The following is a 17,202-nucleotide window of genomic DNA, read 5'->3' as shown; positions in this document are numbered from 1 at the left end:
TTCAGAAAAAAAGATTGTTTAGAGAATGAGCTATCAGGGTTTAGAGACCTTGTTTGCTGTGACTAAAAATGACCTAAAAACCCCCGCAGGAAAAGAGCTAAAACAACCAAAACTTAATACCTATTAATAAAAGATTTTTTAAAAGTCATAGATTAACAGGAAGGACCAAATCCAATGTTCCGAAACTAATACATCCCGAGACCTATGTAAAGATTATTCCCTTAAAAGAAGAATAATTCATTTAATCCAGTGATTAGCGAGGTCTTAATGGACAAACAAAAAAATATTCCGTCTAATTCAGTAGGATATTAATAACAGCAATATAAATTTAAAAAAAAATAAAGACATCCATTCCTAACGATATTTTAGCAAGGGACCCTTGGACTAGAAATAGTTTCACAGTTGAAGGTCAATTATTGATTTTACCATCCAATTTTCTTATAAATCCATTTTTCTATTTTTGAGCTCTTGTATTCAATAGATGTGTTGGTCCTATTTCTGCACTGGAAATTATGCAAAGAAGGATACCTTTGCACTGGCTGTGGAGAAGGTAACTAATCCTTGCAATCTTAAACCCATTCTTTCTCCCTCCATCTTTACATTACTTAGCAAAGTCAGACTTTTACTTACGAGAATTTAGAATTTTTTGCTTTCAAGAATCATAAACCTTTTTAACATAGCTACTCTGTAATAAGGTAAAGTCTGACTGTCTGCCATGTAAAATTGACAAAGCTTACAAGGTTTCATGATTTTTGTATTATATTTACAGTTTATTTAGTCAACTTTATTGTTATTATTTTTCATTCAGGCTACGCTTTTTATGGACATAATTGGCCTTGTTTATAATACTTTTGGCTGAAATATATCTCATATTTTTACTGTACATTACGTTACTGTCCTCGTATCAAAATTGTTTTCATTGTAGGTGCCTCCTCTGCTGGAGGTGGGGGGAGTGAGCTTCTCCCTGGTGGGTGGAATGCTACACCCGAAGTTTATACACTCAACTACAAGAATGATAAGGTCAGAGTTTGTCACATGTACGATAGGGAAAATAAAGTATACCAATAAATAATATTACAATAACAGGATATCTTTCTGTGTGTTTGTCGAAAGATCTCCATAACCGCTGGACCAATATCATTATGGTTCTCCTTTACATTGAAGCTTTTTATAGGTTACTTTTACCCTTCCAAGAGAAAACCCAACGCTTACTGCACCCCCCCCCCCCCTCACTCTCACATTTTTTTTTTAAAACGAGCATAGAAACTGGAGGTTTTACTTAAGTTTTGCCGCTTATAACGTGTACGGTCATGATATAAATGTTCCTCCTTTTTGACTGCTAGCAGCCTTCAAAGATCCAAAATGTTTATTTTTTATTATTTAGGAGAAAGGTTTTCTGTTGAAAGTTGTGAAGATTGGCGAATCAGTATCCATCAATATTCTAACACAGCCGGAACACAAATTGGCTGAACTTACCATCGAAACTAAGGAAATTATGGTTTGCTGCATTTTAATTGCAATTAAAAATATCAAACTAAAAGTAAAAATGTATATAGTATACAGGTCTTGCTTTTTAAATATCTTATACCTTCATAACAGAAATCACCCCTGGAAAAAAAAATTCCTTCACCCCCCCCCCCCCTAAAAAAACCTAAAAGGAACTATCCACGAACGAGAACAAGAGATTCTAAGCACCTTCCAGCATTGGTCCATAGTATTTTTTTAGTGAATATACTAGGTTTATGTTTAATAGGTAGGTACTTGGTTTATCGACTGAAAAGTTAGGTTTCACCATGGTTTTATATGAAATAAACTTTGAATGTTGATGCAATATCAACAAACGCTTTTATTTTGCAAAAGTACATTAATTAAACTGTATACACTATTACAAGTTACCAACCCTTTTTATAAATATACATTTTTATTCAAAATAATATACTTTTGTGTCAAAGCTTTTAAACAACAGTTTGAACTCATCAAAACATTTGATGACATTGCACCAAATAATGCTTAACATTTCAAAGTTTTTTCATATAAAACCATGGTGAAACCTAACTTTTTAGTTGATAAACCAAATATTAAACATAAACCTAGTATATTCACTAAAAAATTACTATGGATCAATGCTGGAAGGTGCTTAGAATCACTTGCTCTCGTTCGTGGATACTCTCCTTTTAATAATTTTTTTTTTCATTTTCTTTCCCCCCTTTCCCTTAAGGGCTTATATAGGCCTCTAATTCCTTAGCCTCTAGAGGTAAAAATCTAAAGCAAAACAGAAATTAATACAGGATTATGTTGATGAAGATTTAAGTGATTACAACAAAGCATTTGTTAACAAAGAAGATTTGAATAAACATGCGGAACAACTTCTCCAAAATTTTAAAGGTATTTATTACACAATTTAAATCACATATATTGATATCCCATCAAAGTGTACATCTAGAAAGATAATAAAAAGTTTTTAAAAATCATACATTACTTCTAAACGTGTCTTCGCCCCATAGCCTTTAGGGGCTCTTCCCATGCGGTATAGGGAATTTCCCCCTTCTATATTGAATCGTTTTCAAAACTAGATATTTACACAATTTCTCTTTATGAAAATTACTCTCTGACAAGATTATACCCTGGATAAATGCTTCTGCAAATTTAACGTTCAACTTTCAAGAAATGCATTACTTTTAACTAGTGGCTTCGCCCCAACCACTATTGATACAGAAAAAGTAAATATTAAAGCTAAGATAGGTATAAATAGAGGAGAAGACGTTTAAATTCATTTACAACACTTTCTTCCCTCCAAATTTTACTGGTACTAAAGACAATACACAAATTCAATACAGTAAAGATTAATTTATCCTATTTCAGTATCATTAGGTATCTAGATTGTTTATTTGTTCTAGAATCTGAGAATAAGGGAGAAAAAAGGTCAACAATTGAGGAGGGACCCTCGAGTTCCAGAGAACAACAGCCCAGACGTCCAAGGTGAATTAGGATTTATATAGCAGAGCTACTTCAGAACTCCAAAAGGAGTTCCTTAGCAGACAATGACTGACCTGACTATTCTATAACCTAATGACACTAGGGTAAAGCGGGGCGATCTCGGTTTTGAGGTGAAGTCGGTATTTTTTTGACCACCTTCATTAAATGACATTTTTCTCCATGTTCTAATCGACTGACTGTCAAATGTCCAGTTTTGTTGCTTCCTTTATTCCAGGGACGAGGTATAGGACATCTGATTTCCAGGGAAGGATTAATTTTATACCTCAGATACAATCCACTTTCAGTCATTAGATACAGTCTCAATCTGATGTAGATATTCTCTTCTCATCTTTACCAGGAAGCTTTACCATAGTCTTCTGCAATAGGCATTGAACAATTGGTAGAAAAAGAATACACTCAGGTAGTTGATATACGTTGGCTTAGCTGATTGGCTTGCCAGGACTTGATCAATAAACTGCAAAGAAAAATAACAAGATTAATTTTCTTGAAAGTTTATGCATTTGGTAGCTAGTTTAAAGATCATTCCATAAAAAAAATATTCTTTTAATTGCAAATTATAATAAAATAATTTAAATATATGAAAATATGGTGCTACAAAAAACACAATAAATTATGGTGCTACAAAATATAACCCGGAGTTTACTAGCAAATTTTATAAATTAAATACAAATATAATGACTTTTACCTAGTCAGGGATTGCAGATTTCTTAAATAGGAGCTTTTTCATCATCACACTTTGCAAGTTGAACTTTTAAATCTTAAAAGGAAATAAACTTGGTAAGTAAAAAAAACATTATTTTCTTTCTTTTTCAAAAATCTTTAAAATGATAAATTTTCATTCAATATTAAATAATCATTGTACCTTACTCAAAAACCACTATTGTTTTCGGGCTTTTGCAGGTATACAGATAGAACAAGATGATTCCAGATACAATCAGGTACAACTAAAAGATTTAAATATTCTTTATTAACTATAACTTTTAATTGTCTTTCTATTTTTTGAAATATCTTGAATCTTTTTTATATTGCATATTAACGGCAATTTTGATAATACATAAATTAACAAAAAATGTATAATAATCAAACAAACCTCAGAATTCCTTTAAATGTCCTCTAAGGGCTCAAATGTTACAGGTAACAGGAAAACTTCATTTTCTAAATACAATATAATCTTTTCAATTTTCTGTTTTTTATAAAGTAAACTTTTTAACAATGATTTTAAACAAATATTGAAATTGAGTTATGACCATTTTGGTCCTGCTTTAATGCTAAAATTACTTTTTCTTTTTAAATATTTACATAATATGAAATAAATACTTACAACTTCCGTGGCCTGGCTAAGCAGCTCCTCTTTGCTATCCACAGCGGGAGGATATATGCCGGCAAGTTCACGGAATCCAGGTAATGTCTTTAAAGTCTGAAATTAGTAGCCATTATTGTCTTTTCTAGCTAATTATGAATTTCAAACGATAAAAACATGTACTTTACTAATTCTGGATCCATCTTCTGGAGTTGTTTCAAAAGTTGGAGGTAGCAGGTAATTTTCTCCACACCTAAAACAGCATCAGTTGGACATTTGACACTGCCGGGCGGAAGAAAAATTACCTGCAACCTCACTCCGGGTTTAACTATTGGCAGAACTTGAGGGATAGTCTAGTGATGACACACCCTCTTGCTATGCATTTACAAACATAAATATTTTTATTTATTTGATAGTTTTGAAATTACTTTTTGTACTTCAAGACTTATTTAAAGTGTACAGCTAACGTAAAATGCAAGAAATGCAATAGTATTTTTATTAACAAAAATTGACGGGGCACAATGGCCCAAAACTGGATAAAACATTAAAATAAAAATGGTGTAAAATATTCCATAATATTAAGATAAAACTGGTTTTATAAAATTAGGATAAAACTGAATGAATGTTTTTTATAGAATAAAACTTCGGCAAATAAAAGTGTTTTTACATATAAAAATAACATAAAATTCACATGTTTATTAACGTTTATTTATCACCTTTGTACAAGTACATTAAATCTGCTCTCTTGGCTGCTTGGTTTAAGATCTCTGGAAGTGTCAGCTCGTCCTCAGTGACAATGATTGCAATGTTGCGGACAGGACGGCGGGTCTGGCGGGTGCCTGCCTCATTGGCATTCTTGTACTCAACCATAACTGAACGAATGACTCCATCCTTGCTGGTAAACACCTCAGAAATTATCCCAAGCTTAAAATTCTGATTTCCGACAAACTTCTCCCCCTCTGACTTGCAGAAAACAACGACATCTCCAACTTTAGGTTGCTGCGTCGTCTTGTCAAATCTAGCGGCTTTTGGGATGTAGTCAGCAATCTTCTCAGTAGTCCAAACCTTCCACCATGACTCATAGACTTGGTCTAATTGAGCCAATAGTTTTGTCGGTTTATCTACACACACAGGGGAATTTAAGCTTCTATTACTTGCTCTGCCAAACATTAATCTGCTGGGGGTGATCAAATCAATGTGATCAAGCTCGCTGGTTTTAGACCCAGTACAAATAGGCAGATTATTTAACTCGTTACATACAAATGACAGAGCAGTTTCATAGGCCAAAATACTCAGTTTAACTCCACCAAATGTCAAGAAAAACAGCTTTTTAACTTCAGCAATAGATCTCTCAACAACACCTTGATAATTTGAACCACCTGTTGGTCCAACCTGATACTTGATTCCAATGGTATGCTTACCATTTAATGTTCTGGTCAACCTGGTCACATTTAACTCCATCCTGTTACACGCTGACTTTAACTGGCTACCTGGATCAATGTAGATCATGTCTGGAACACAGTGGTTGTGGCAGAATCTTGAAAAACACTGTAAGAAAGCCTCTGTTGAATAATCTTGCATGATGTGAGCGGCTAGGGCACCAGATCCAGGGTCACGGAAAATGGCCGCCCAAACTTTAACAGATGAACGGTGGTTATGCTCACATCTGGCAATAAATGGTCCGCAGAGATCCACTTGGGTGTTAAAAAAGGGTGGTGCTACAGTTATCCTATTTTCATGAACAGGACCCATTTTTACCTCCAACAGTCTGGCCTTTCTTTTTACACACAGCTGGCATCCTAGTCTGATTTCCTTCGCCAGATTTCTACCTCCAATAATGAAGGCAATATATCTGGATTCAAGGAGAGTGTGTTGAGTCCCTCTATGGTTGACAAGATTTTCATGGACATGTTTCATAATTGCATATGAAATTGGGCTGTACCTGTCCAATACAGGTCTAACAAATGTAAGTGGCCGCAGATCTGGGAAAACATTTTCAGGATCCAAAATATTCTGTCCATCAAGAATTCTGCCAGTGTAGTAAATAATTCCGTCCCTTTCAACAGTGCCAGAAATGTCCTTTGACTTAGTGAACTTCTTTACTTCAGCAGTTCCGATACGGAAAAAGTAGTCTTCAGCAGCTTTAATTTCCACAGAACTCAAACGATCCTTTATATTGACATTATTTGGTAGTTTTCCACTTATATCCTTTGACTTGCTTAAGAGCCACAAACCAAATCTTTTTAAATAACAGCATCCTTGTATTGTCCTCCACCAACCATAACGATTAGGGTCAATAACATACTTGCCATATTCATATCTAGCGGTCAACTCATCCTGCAGGCTAACATTAACAGAAATAGACTTAATTTCTTTTCCAACCTGTTCTTTATCTTCCTTAGTCAGTTGGATACTCTGAACCTTTTTAATTGGCCAGTCATCAGGACTCAGGTACATCCATTCCTTTCCTCTTTGCCAGGCAGATTCTGGACCAATGTCTTCAATTGTTACTCCTGGACGGGTTCCAGTATCAGCCACATTTAACGCAGTTTCAACATGATACCACTGGTCCCTGGAACTGAACCTCAGGATTTCAACAACAGCATTTCTTACACCAATGGACATTGGGCGGCTATCTTGATTTAGCCAGGAAAGTACAACAGAGCTGTCGCTAACAAAATATGTGTTATTAATCTTGCCTCTGTAGTTATTTATTATGACCTTGGATAATACAGCCCCCATGACGGCAGCCTTTAACTCAGCACGTGGGATGGTTGAACCTGTGATAATCTTGGATTTGCCAGCAATTAGTTTAACAGTAACCTCGCCATCCGTTGATATGTGTCTTGCGTGACCACAAGCAATAGCTATATCCTTACTTGCATCAACACTAATAATCAAATCAACACTATCTTTACCAGCAGCCGAACGGGGAAACTTTATCTTCGGTAGCTGTTGCATCAATTCCAAGTTCTTAACCCACTTGTCCAGGTACTTATCAGGTAAACCATCATCCCATCCTACTTGTAAGTCGATTATTTCTCTGTAGTCAAGCTTAAAGTTTCCAGTAACAGGGGAGACTAAACCCAAAGGATCAAAGCTGCGAGCAATGAGGGACAGAATAGTCCTTTTAGTGAAGTATCTACGAAGTGCTTCCTTAAGGTCTCCACTAACAGGGTCAGGTCTTTTTCCACGCTTGCACTTGCCAAAATACAAAGGCTTTTCTTCAAGAGACAGGACATCTTCCTCTGGTGCCCAGGTATAGCCAAGGATTGAAACATTTACACCATCTGAAGAGACTTTTTCATCAGGTTTTTGTCCAGACAAGACAAAACTTTTAACTTCCATATTGGCAAGGTCCAAAGTAAAATTGATACCATTAATAACTTCTACTCTATCCTCAATGGTATCCATAGCATCATTGGCATCATCCACATAACACTTTTCTATCAGCACCTCAGCTCCTAGTGTATATTCAGGATGATTTAGTTTACAATAATTGGCAACTTGTGTAATACCTTCAGTTGTTTGGTTGCCGGAACTAATTACACCATAAATAATGGTTAGCATACATCTTTCCTCCACTGGTTTACTCGGGTCAAGTTCATCAATCCAAAGATATTTATGCCATCTGTAACTCTTTGGGTCAAGTTTTATCTGATTGTATGCCATTTTAATATCGCAGCAGAAAGCATACACACCACTCCTGAAGTTCACCAAGAGATTAAGGATTTTTTCCAATCTGTTACTGCCCTTAGCCAGACAGTTATTAAGACTTTTGCCGGTGGTAGAGTTGCTGGATGCATCAAAGACTGTTCTTACGGGTGTGCTTAAACTGCCTTCCTTGTGAACAGTTCGCCAGGGCAGATAATAACAGCCTTTATTCTTTTCCATTTCAAGTTGTATTTCTGGCGGTAGTTCTGACACTCTACAGGAATAACCATTTTCAACCAACTTATTGTGTGACTTTAGAACCTCTTGCCTTTTTTCAGGATTTCCCTGTAATTGTTTCATTTGACTTTTTAGGATAGCCAAAGCAACATGATGATTTTCTCCTAGCTCAACATCAGGGTCACAAATGAATGGAAGTGTACCAACGACCTTTTTTACCTCAGGTGCAAATTTGACAGATTGACTGATTATCTCATCCTCCCTCTCCTCTTTTAGGCTCTGATGCTCCAGTTGGTTGCCCTTCTTACAGGTAGGGCATCCTCTGCAGTTAATACATCTATAGGGGGCTTCTGTTCCAACACCTTCCAGCTCAAAGTATCGTCTTTCCATCATTTTAGCATGATTTATTGAATGTTGCGTTTCTGTCAGTCCAGCCGTATCTTCAACAACATCCATATCTTTTGTTGGCATATCAACACTCCAGTCCAGAGATGACCACAATGCACGTTTATGGCTCTGATAGGCTCTTAATTCACAGGTTAAAAATGCTGCTGACCCCATAAAATTGGCAGCATGGGCAGCTAGTCTCCAGGCTTCATGGGGACCGCCAAGGATTCCACGGTGACCACCCATCCCGGCAAACTTGCTTTCATACAGACATAAACCACTGGGCAGAGTAGCAACCACAGTAGGGAACAAATAATTATATTTTGACCCAAGTAACAAGTCTACTTCAGAACCACCAACAGATTTAGGTACAGTTGGCAATTGGACAGTGTGTCCATAAGCTTTAACAATGTCATTATAGGCCTCAGTTAACTCCCAGACTGGGAACTGGGTGGTGACATGATCCATTTGTATACCACTGACGGTGGCTAATTTGTCAGTCCCGGCCATTGGTAGCTCAAACTGCCGGTCACCATATTCTAAGTATATTGACTTTCCTCCAGCGACATTTAAAGTTGTAGGTCCAGGCCTAATCTCCCTAGTGTCCATCAGATTAACAGCTCTCGTGCTCAAACAGGCAGATCCGCAACCACTGTCATAAAAAAGTTGTATAGTTGGACCTCCTTTTGTTATCTCTAACTCTTGACACATAAATATACCAGGGTTTTCAACATCTGGGATAACATTTGCGGGTAGGTCTGTTGCCGTCACCTGACTTCCAATGTCAGGTAATGTTGTGTATGTGTCAACAAACAGAAGGTTATCGCTGGGAAGCCTGCTGCTATCAATAGAGGCCTTGAAGTTATCAAGCCTCTTTTTGTTGGTATTACGATGATAACTACAACACAAAATATGCCTCTGCCTTCTATGGTGGACTTTACCACAATTATCCAAATTGCAAAAGTGGTCTGTTCGACAGTCGTTGGCATGCCTGTCCCACCATGACTGCAGATCATTTAAATCAACATTACTGTCCATTCGAAGGCATCTATGGCAAACTTTTTTGGAGGTAGCCAACTTTGCCCTCTCCTTTATAGGCGTGTCCAAGAAATTTTTGCAAAAATACAGGTGGGTATGGATGCCGTCACATTCCCCACACATAACGTCGATTGGTGGATAGCCGTCGCCCGTCTGTTGGAGTTGTGGGGTTTTTTGTTTATCTTCCTTTCCATAACTTTTCTCCCGTGTCTTTTTGTCAGTTGGTTTGTTTCCGGCACCCACAGAGAGGACAGTTTCCTTCTCCTTTTTATTTTCTTTCCATTGCTTCTCCACCTTCTTAGTTTTATCTTCACCAGGCAGAGAAATTGCGGGCATGGACAATTGCCAACTAATGTCACTAACTTGTTCAGTAAGAAAAGTGATACATTCATCAAAACATTTGTGTTCATCCATGAGACCCATTCCAGATTTAAATTTTTGGTATCGCCGTCCCAACTCTATCTGGCGCTCGCGGTTTAACAGCTGTTGGACCAATGTGTGAATGTCACTTTTTGTATATAAATAGCTTGTGACGTCATTATTCTCGGCAAATTTCTCAACCTCTAGCAGCTTGGCTTGAACCTTATATAACCAATCTGCTTGTTTTGTCCTCTCAGAATCTTTGTAAGGACATCTGCCGAAATGGAAAAACTCATCCTTGTATTTGTTAAAGATCATGGGAATGTTTCCATACCTTTCTGATAACTTGTCCCAACATTTTTCAATAGTTGTTTCTTGCAGACAAATGGCGGCAGGGAGTCCCTTTAAACATTTTTTCTTCAAAAATTCCAAACGGTCAGAGTTGGTAAGGTCAGGGATAGAACCAACGTAGATTATAAATTGTTGCTTGAAGGTGAAATAATCTAACCCCTTTTCTCCACTGAATTCCGGGACGGTCAGGGACTGGGCCTTATGTTTACTGGTGACACACTTTGTTTTTAGCCCAAAACTTAGCTCTGCTTCTTTTACATAGTCGCGTGTTTGCAAGTATTGTTTATCAAGACTATTTTTAGTTTCTTGAAGCATTGTAGCCGTTTCAACTTCATCAAGCTCCATGGCGTCAACAATTTGTGTGTCAAGCCTCTTAAATAACTCCAAAGTCTCTTTCTGTAACTCTTCAAAATCGTACAGCATCTCCATCAAGTGTGCGTCCGATTCAGGGATCCTGTTTGTAATGGCATAGAGTAGCTCCTCCACATTTCCAGCACGCGGGACGTCTGTGGTTTTGGTGGCCTCAAGTCTCATTAATTTTACTTGCCGTGTAGCATCATTCATTTTGTTTGGATTGACAGGATAAACCCTAATCCCTGTTGGAAGATTTCCAGGGGCGGCGGCTGCTGGTGCAATAGCTGGCGGCGGCGCGGCTGCTGCCTCACGTTCAGTTATACTTCTTTCATAAAGGTGGTCGCAAAGTTTAGTGACCAACGTCCGTATATCACTTAGCAGCGTTGTCGCGGAACCGGCCTTCTCAACAAGGTTTCTATCCTCGGGCGGGTTGGTTTCAAAATGAGCTCGGACGTCACTAAGCAGGCTTGCTGATAAATTTAAATCTTCTACAGCACGGTCTAGGACGGTGGTTTTATACTTGAAAGAATCATTTCCTTTCTCTTGATGGTTTTCAAAAAGGATTTGGGCTTTACAGAGGGACGCAAGTGCCTGTTTTACTTCCCCTTCATAAACCATATTGGGGGTTTTTACACGGACGGTGTGGCTAACTTCAAATTGTTGATTATCTGAGCTAAGTATTGTTTCTTCAACACTATTATCCCATTGTAGGGTGTCCCCACTGCTTTCACTAACGTCAGAACGCGTGGGGGTGCTGGCGGCAGAAAGGGGGCCCGAAGGTGAACTGGCGGCAGACAGAGAACCAATAGGAGCTCTGGCGGCAACAATGGGACGCGACGTTGAATTGGCGGCGGACAGAGGACCAATAGGAGCTCTGGCGGCAGAAAGGGGACGCAACGTAGGATTGGCGGCAGACAAGGGGCCAATAGGAACGTTGGCGGCAGGTGGGGGGCCAGTGGGAGAACGGGCTAAACTTCTCCTTGATGTAAAGGGGGACGTCGGCAAGTCAGACTCAAAATTAGCGCGCGTTGAAACTGGCGGCCTTGGTGTAGTGTTGTTTACGGGATGGGCTCTGTCTCGGCGCAATGGGGGCAAGTTATCCAGCCCAGGGTCTGTGAGTCCAGAGCTTCTCAGGTTCATGGAATTGTCTACTTAATCATGCGGACTTATGGAAAATTAGAGTTATGCCGCTTAAGATCCCTAAAACTGCCGATGTCTCAATCTCAAGTTAGGGCCCACAAGGTTTAACGTCTGCATTTTGCCCGACGGGCGGTAGCCATATATCGGGCTACCGCATGAGACTAGTGGGTTGGCGCTTTTACGGCCGTTTTTATTGAGCAAGAAAAAGTTCAACTATAAAACAATATATATAATATATAATAATGCAAATTAGTGTGATGTGCTAGCAACCCCGCGAGGGACGGCTAGTTCGGCTTTAGCTTCGCAGCTGCAGCCAGGTGGGGCTCCCAGGCAGGTCCACCTTCAGTCCTCCAGGTTAAAACGTGGCTGTTAGACTCTTCAAGCTATAATTGACCGAGCTTGGAACCATAGTTTATTGATTGTCAAATGTCCAGTTTTGTTGCTTCCTTTATTCCAGGGACGAGGTATAGGACATCTGATTTCCAGGGAAGGATTAATTTTATACCTCAGATACAATCCACTTTCAGTCATTAGATACAGTCTCAATCTGATGTAGATATTCTCTTCTCATCTTTACCAGGAAGCTTTACCATAGTCTTCTGCAATAGGCATTGAACAATTGGTAGAAAAAGAATACACTCAGGTAGTTGATATACGTTGGCTTAGCTGATTGGCTTGCCAGGACTTGATCAATAAACTGCAAAGAAAAATAACAAGATTAATTTTCTTGAAAGTTTATGCATTTGGTAGCTAGTTTAAAGATCATTCCATAAAAAAAATATTCTTTTAATTGCAAATTATAATAAAATAATTTAAATATATGAAAATATGGTGCTACAAAAAACACAATAAATTATGGTGCTACAAAATATAACCCGGAGTTTACTAGCAAATTTTATAAATTAAATACAAATATAATGACTTTTACCTAGTCAGGGATTGCAGATTTCTTAAATAGGAGCTTTTTCATCATCACACTTTGCAAGTTGAACTTTTAAATCTTAAAAGGAAATAAACTTGGTAAGTAAAAAAAACATTATTTTCTTTCTTTTTCAAAAATCTTTAAAATGATAAATTTTCATTCAATATTAAATAATCATTGTACCTTACTCAAAAACCACTATTGTTTTCGGGCTTTTGCAGGTATACAGATAGAACAAGATGATTCCAGATACAATCAGGTACAACTAAAAGATTTAAATATTCTTTATTAACTATAACTTTTAATTGTCTTTCTATTTTTTGAAATATCTTGAATCTTTTTTATATTGCATATTAACGGCAATTTTGATAATACATAAATTAACAAAAAATGTATAATAATCAAACAAACCTCAGAATTCCTTTAAATGTCCTCTAAGGGCTCAAATGTTACAGGTAACAGGAAAACTTCATTTTCTAAATACAATATAATCTTTTCAATTTTCTGTTTTTTATAAAGTAAACTTTTTAACAATGATTTTAAACAAATATTGAAATTGAGTTATGACCATTTTGGTCCTGCTTTAATGCTAAAATTACTTTTTCTTTTTAAATATTTACATAATATGAAATAAATACTTACAACTTCCGTGGCCTGGCTAAGCAGCTCCTCTTTGCTATCCACAGCGGGAGGATATATGCCGGCAAGTTCACGGAATCCAGGTAATGTCTTTAAAGTCTGAAATTAGTAGCCATTATTGTCTTTTCTAGCTAATTATGAATTTCAAACGATAAAAACATGTACTTTACTAATTCTGGATCCATCTTCTGGAGTTGTTTCAAAAGTTGGAGGTAGCAGGTAATTTTCTCCACACCTAAAACAGCATCAGTTGGACATTTGACACTGACAGAAAAAAACATTAAATCAAATTTGTTCCTTATTAATTTGTGAGATGAATTTTTAGGGTACTTATTGGGTTCTTTAAGTCGGACGACAAAAAAAATTTTTTTCGATTTTTTTGCTTCGGTCGGAAAAACGGTAAGTTGGACAAAAACTGGTAAGAGCTAGAGCTTAGACGTCTTCAGGGGACTAATTAAGAATCTAATAGGCTCTCCATTTCCGTTTAAAACTTTAAAAAAGCTTGTATAGTTTTTTCTTAAATCGACTAAAAGTGAAGCGGGGCGAATTCGGTTTTTTCACTTTTTATACTAACTTTTTCAATTTTATATAAAAAAGTGAAATTTTCGAGAAAAAAAGTCAAATTTCTCGTACTTAGAAAAAATTTATTTTTTTTTGTAGAAAAAATTGTCCGATCTTCATAATTTATTTGTGAATGCTATTTATTACATTTAGCAACTTTAACCTTTAGGGCATGCTGTAATTAAATCAATATGTCATAGGTTTTTTGAAGCTGGAAAATCGACCACAGATTTTGCCAAACTTTTCTCTTTTTTCAACTTGATTTTTTTAGGAAATTTTGCTAATAGAACTAATTTTCTTTTGGCCAAATCTATTCAAAATTGCCTGAATTTTAAGGATCAGGCCTTTAAAGTCATAAAAAGTTATTTTATCTAGTAGTATTTTTATGTTTTTTATCAAAAAAAATTTCGAAAAAAAAAGTCAAATTTCGCGTACTTCGGAAAAATTATTTTTTTTGGTAAAAAAAATTGACCTATCTTAATAAAATTTTTTGTGCATACTATTAATTACATTTAGCAACTTTTACCTTTTAGGCATGCTGTAATAAAATCAATACGTCATCGATTTTTCGAAGCTTGAAAATGCCCTACCGACTTCGCCTCAAGGCGGGGCGAAGTCGGTGCCGTTTTAGAGATCAATTTTGACAAACTTCCCAAAGTCCTAGGTTTACGTCCTTTTAGGACCTGATCGACTTTTCCGAGATCTTTCTACTGGTCTTGGTCCCATTTTAAAAAAATAATTTTTACGATTTGCAGGTTCAAAAAACCGAAAAAAACACAAAGTTCGCCCCGCTTTACCCTATGTCTTGTTCTATTTAACTAACTTTTGTCTGTCAGTTAAACTGGAAGGATATGAAATATTGTATGGTTGATTTATATACTAGGCGGGGTTGGGGAGTTTGTACACTTCTAGGAAATGAATTTTGTACTGGTCCGTTTTTCCAGTTCTCAATCCATTTCTTTTTGTATAATCTATTATTCTTATATGTCTGGATCTACCTCCTGAGTCCTAAAACATTGAAAATTGAATTTTGGCACTTTTCTTCTAGGAGCTGAAAGCTCAGAACTTAAAACTTTTATATTTGAGGGGGGAGGGGGGTAAGCAACAAGGAAAGTGCCAAAATGAAATCTGTAGTTGCTATTTAGTTCAATTATGTGAAATGTTTCAGTTAAGAAAATCAGCTCGATTTCTTTGAAAAATTATCTCAGAAATTAAAATTTTTGGATTTTAGGTGGTGTTTTATCCTTGCTTAACTTGTACAAATGTACAAACTCCCCCTCCCCCTTGAATTGATTGAAATCGCATAGGTATTATTGATAATATTTAGAGTTGATCAGAATCCACCTGACAGTGAAAGAATTTGGCCACCTAGGGTTGGTGGCTCTGATTTAGATCCTTTAGGTAATTTTTTTTTTTTGAAATAGCGTAGCTTCTCTATAATTATAAAGGTATATCCTACTTCCACCCGTTCATTCATTTGTTATTTATCTATCTTTCTTTAATGTCCTTTAAATAATATATTGTTAATTTAAGATTTCTTAAATAACTACATTTTTGGGATTTCAATTACCTAAAAGATACAAGAAGGGGGGGGGGGAAGGTCTCCAGGTTTAGTAGCTGCAGGCCTACAGGTTCAGGAGCTGCAGGCCTCCAATTGGTCTCTGTACAGGTAAAAATAAAATAAAAAATGTTTTTTTTGAAGATTTAGAGGTTAACTTACAAAACAAAATATGCATCGTTTTGAATGTCATTTACATATTTGAAGAAAAAAGATGCATATATTTTCTAATATATAACCTCTATCTCTTAAAAATATTTTAATTGTTACTTTTACCTGTCCAGAGAACACCTGGAGGCCTGTAGCTCCTGAACCTGGAGGCCTATCCAAAAAATCTTAAAACTTGAGAAAATTCATCATATAAGAATGATTTTATCTTTAATAACCTATCCTCTCAGTCCAAAGATAAAGCCTATAATCACTGTTGACTAATCAAGAAAGTTATATTTATGAGTCAAAACAACTACCTAGCCTTCTAAGCATTTTAATTTTTCATATATAAGCAATAGCATACAAAAGCATATTTACAAAAAAAAATTTGTTAGTTTTAAGTCACCTCTACCCTCTATTTATTTTTTGTGTTTTAATTTATTTTATATAGGAAGAATGGGTGGGGGAGGAATGATAATGGATCCTTTACAAAGTGGACCTCCCATGAGACCAAGGTATGAACAATCAACATTTAACGAATTAACTATTAGTAGAACCAGGCAGACAAAGATGTATGTAATACTAAAAACATTTTGTTAACTACTTAACAATTCAGTTGTCTAAAAAATTGTTCCTCAATAGTTCTCTGTTGGAATGAGTATTACTTAGCTGCTATAATAGATAGAATTCTTTTTATAAATTTTCTAGCTAGTAAGCATGAGAGACTTGAGTTAAGTATAATTAATCAGTGGACATTTAATTTTATTTAATATTGTTTGAAATAATTTACAATTATTTAAATTTGTCCTGAAGAAACATTTGGTTAACTATTGTCAGACTGTTATTAAAATGTCGTTATTTGGTTGGTTATTTTCATGTTTTGCAACACTTACTTATCACATTCTTGTTTTTTATTAAGATGGGATCCTGTTGGCCCTCTTGATCCAGATTTTGGAGGAATGGGTGGACCTCTTGGTCCCCTTGGAGGTGGTGGGGGTATGGGTCCCATGGGGGGTGGAGGAATAGGTCCTTTTGGAGGAGGCATTGGGGGTGGGCCGCTTGGAGGGGGTCGTGGTGGGGGAGGGATGTTTCCTAGAGGTGGGGGAAATAGGGGGAGACACTTTGGAGATGCAATGAGACCACCTGGATGGGATAATGATGACATGTTTATGTAAATATAAATAAAAATAGCAGAGGAACTAACTTTCTTTGAAAGCTTCCTTATTTTATTATAATAATCAGATCATGTTAATTTCCTTAATTTTTCAAAGTTTTATTAGATAAGCAAAGCTACTTTTTTACTAAGGTATATTAACCATCAACTATCTCTAAATGGGGTTGGCAATAATGTGAAATACAATTAATATTATAAGTTGATTACCTATTTATTACGATAATGAACTAAAGTTAATGGGCCATTTTTGTGATTTTTCAAAATAACTCTTAAGTTTTTATAATCCAACATTATTGCTGCATTACTCATGGAAAGAACGGTTATTGCTGCACTGCTTATGGACATAATTGAACTTATTATGATTACCTATATTCATTTCA

At 36.4% G+C, this 17,202-nt stretch overlaps 1 protein-coding gene across 1 annotated transcript; it reads left to right on the top strand.

Moving 5' to 3' along the window:
- The first annotated feature begins 2 nt into the window (after window positions 1-2).
- On the top strand, window positions 3-16,823 carry LOC145333492 (proteasome inhibitor PI31 subunit-like). Its single transcript, XM_080178644.1, has 9 exons — window positions 3-89; window positions 482-550; window positions 926-1,020; window positions 1,385-1,491; window positions 2,291-2,385; window positions 2,898-2,979; window positions 15,268-15,341; window positions 16,100-16,163; window positions 16,568-16,823. The coding sequence occupies exons 1-9, from the start codon at window positions 26-28 to the stop codon at window positions 16,821-16,823; spliced, it is 906 nt and encodes a 301-aa protein (XP_080034770.1). The 5' UTR covers window positions 3-25.
- The last annotated feature ends 379 nt before the right edge of the window (window positions 16,824-17,202 follow it).

Source organism: Acartia tonsa, chromosome 12 (genome assembly GCF_053477335.1).
Source record: "Acartia tonsa isolate MP-2025a chromosome 12, ASM5347733v1, whole genome shotgun sequence".
NCBI lineage: Eukaryota > Metazoa > Arthropoda > Copepoda > Calanoida > Acartiidae > Acartia > Acartia tonsa.
Note: the sequence above shows the minus strand (reverse complement) of the source record. Positions and strands in the feature narration are given on the sequence as shown.

What these genes read in the sequence shown, in the direction of transcription:
- LOC145333492 (XM_080178644.1), top strand. Translation starts at nt 26, where the DNA reads ATGAGCTATCAGGGTTTAGAGACCTTGTTTGCTGTGACTAAAAATGAC. An exon ending in ACTTCTCCAAAATTTTAAAG is followed by an intron (nt 2,386 to 2,897) that starts GTATTTATTACA and finishes TATTTGTTCTAG; the next exon opens with AATCTGAGAATAAGGGAGAA. An exon ending in CAACAGCCCAGACGTCCAAG is followed by an intron (nt 2,980 to 15,267) that starts GTGAATTAGGAT and finishes GATAATATTTAG; the next exon opens with AGTTGATCAGAATCCACCTG.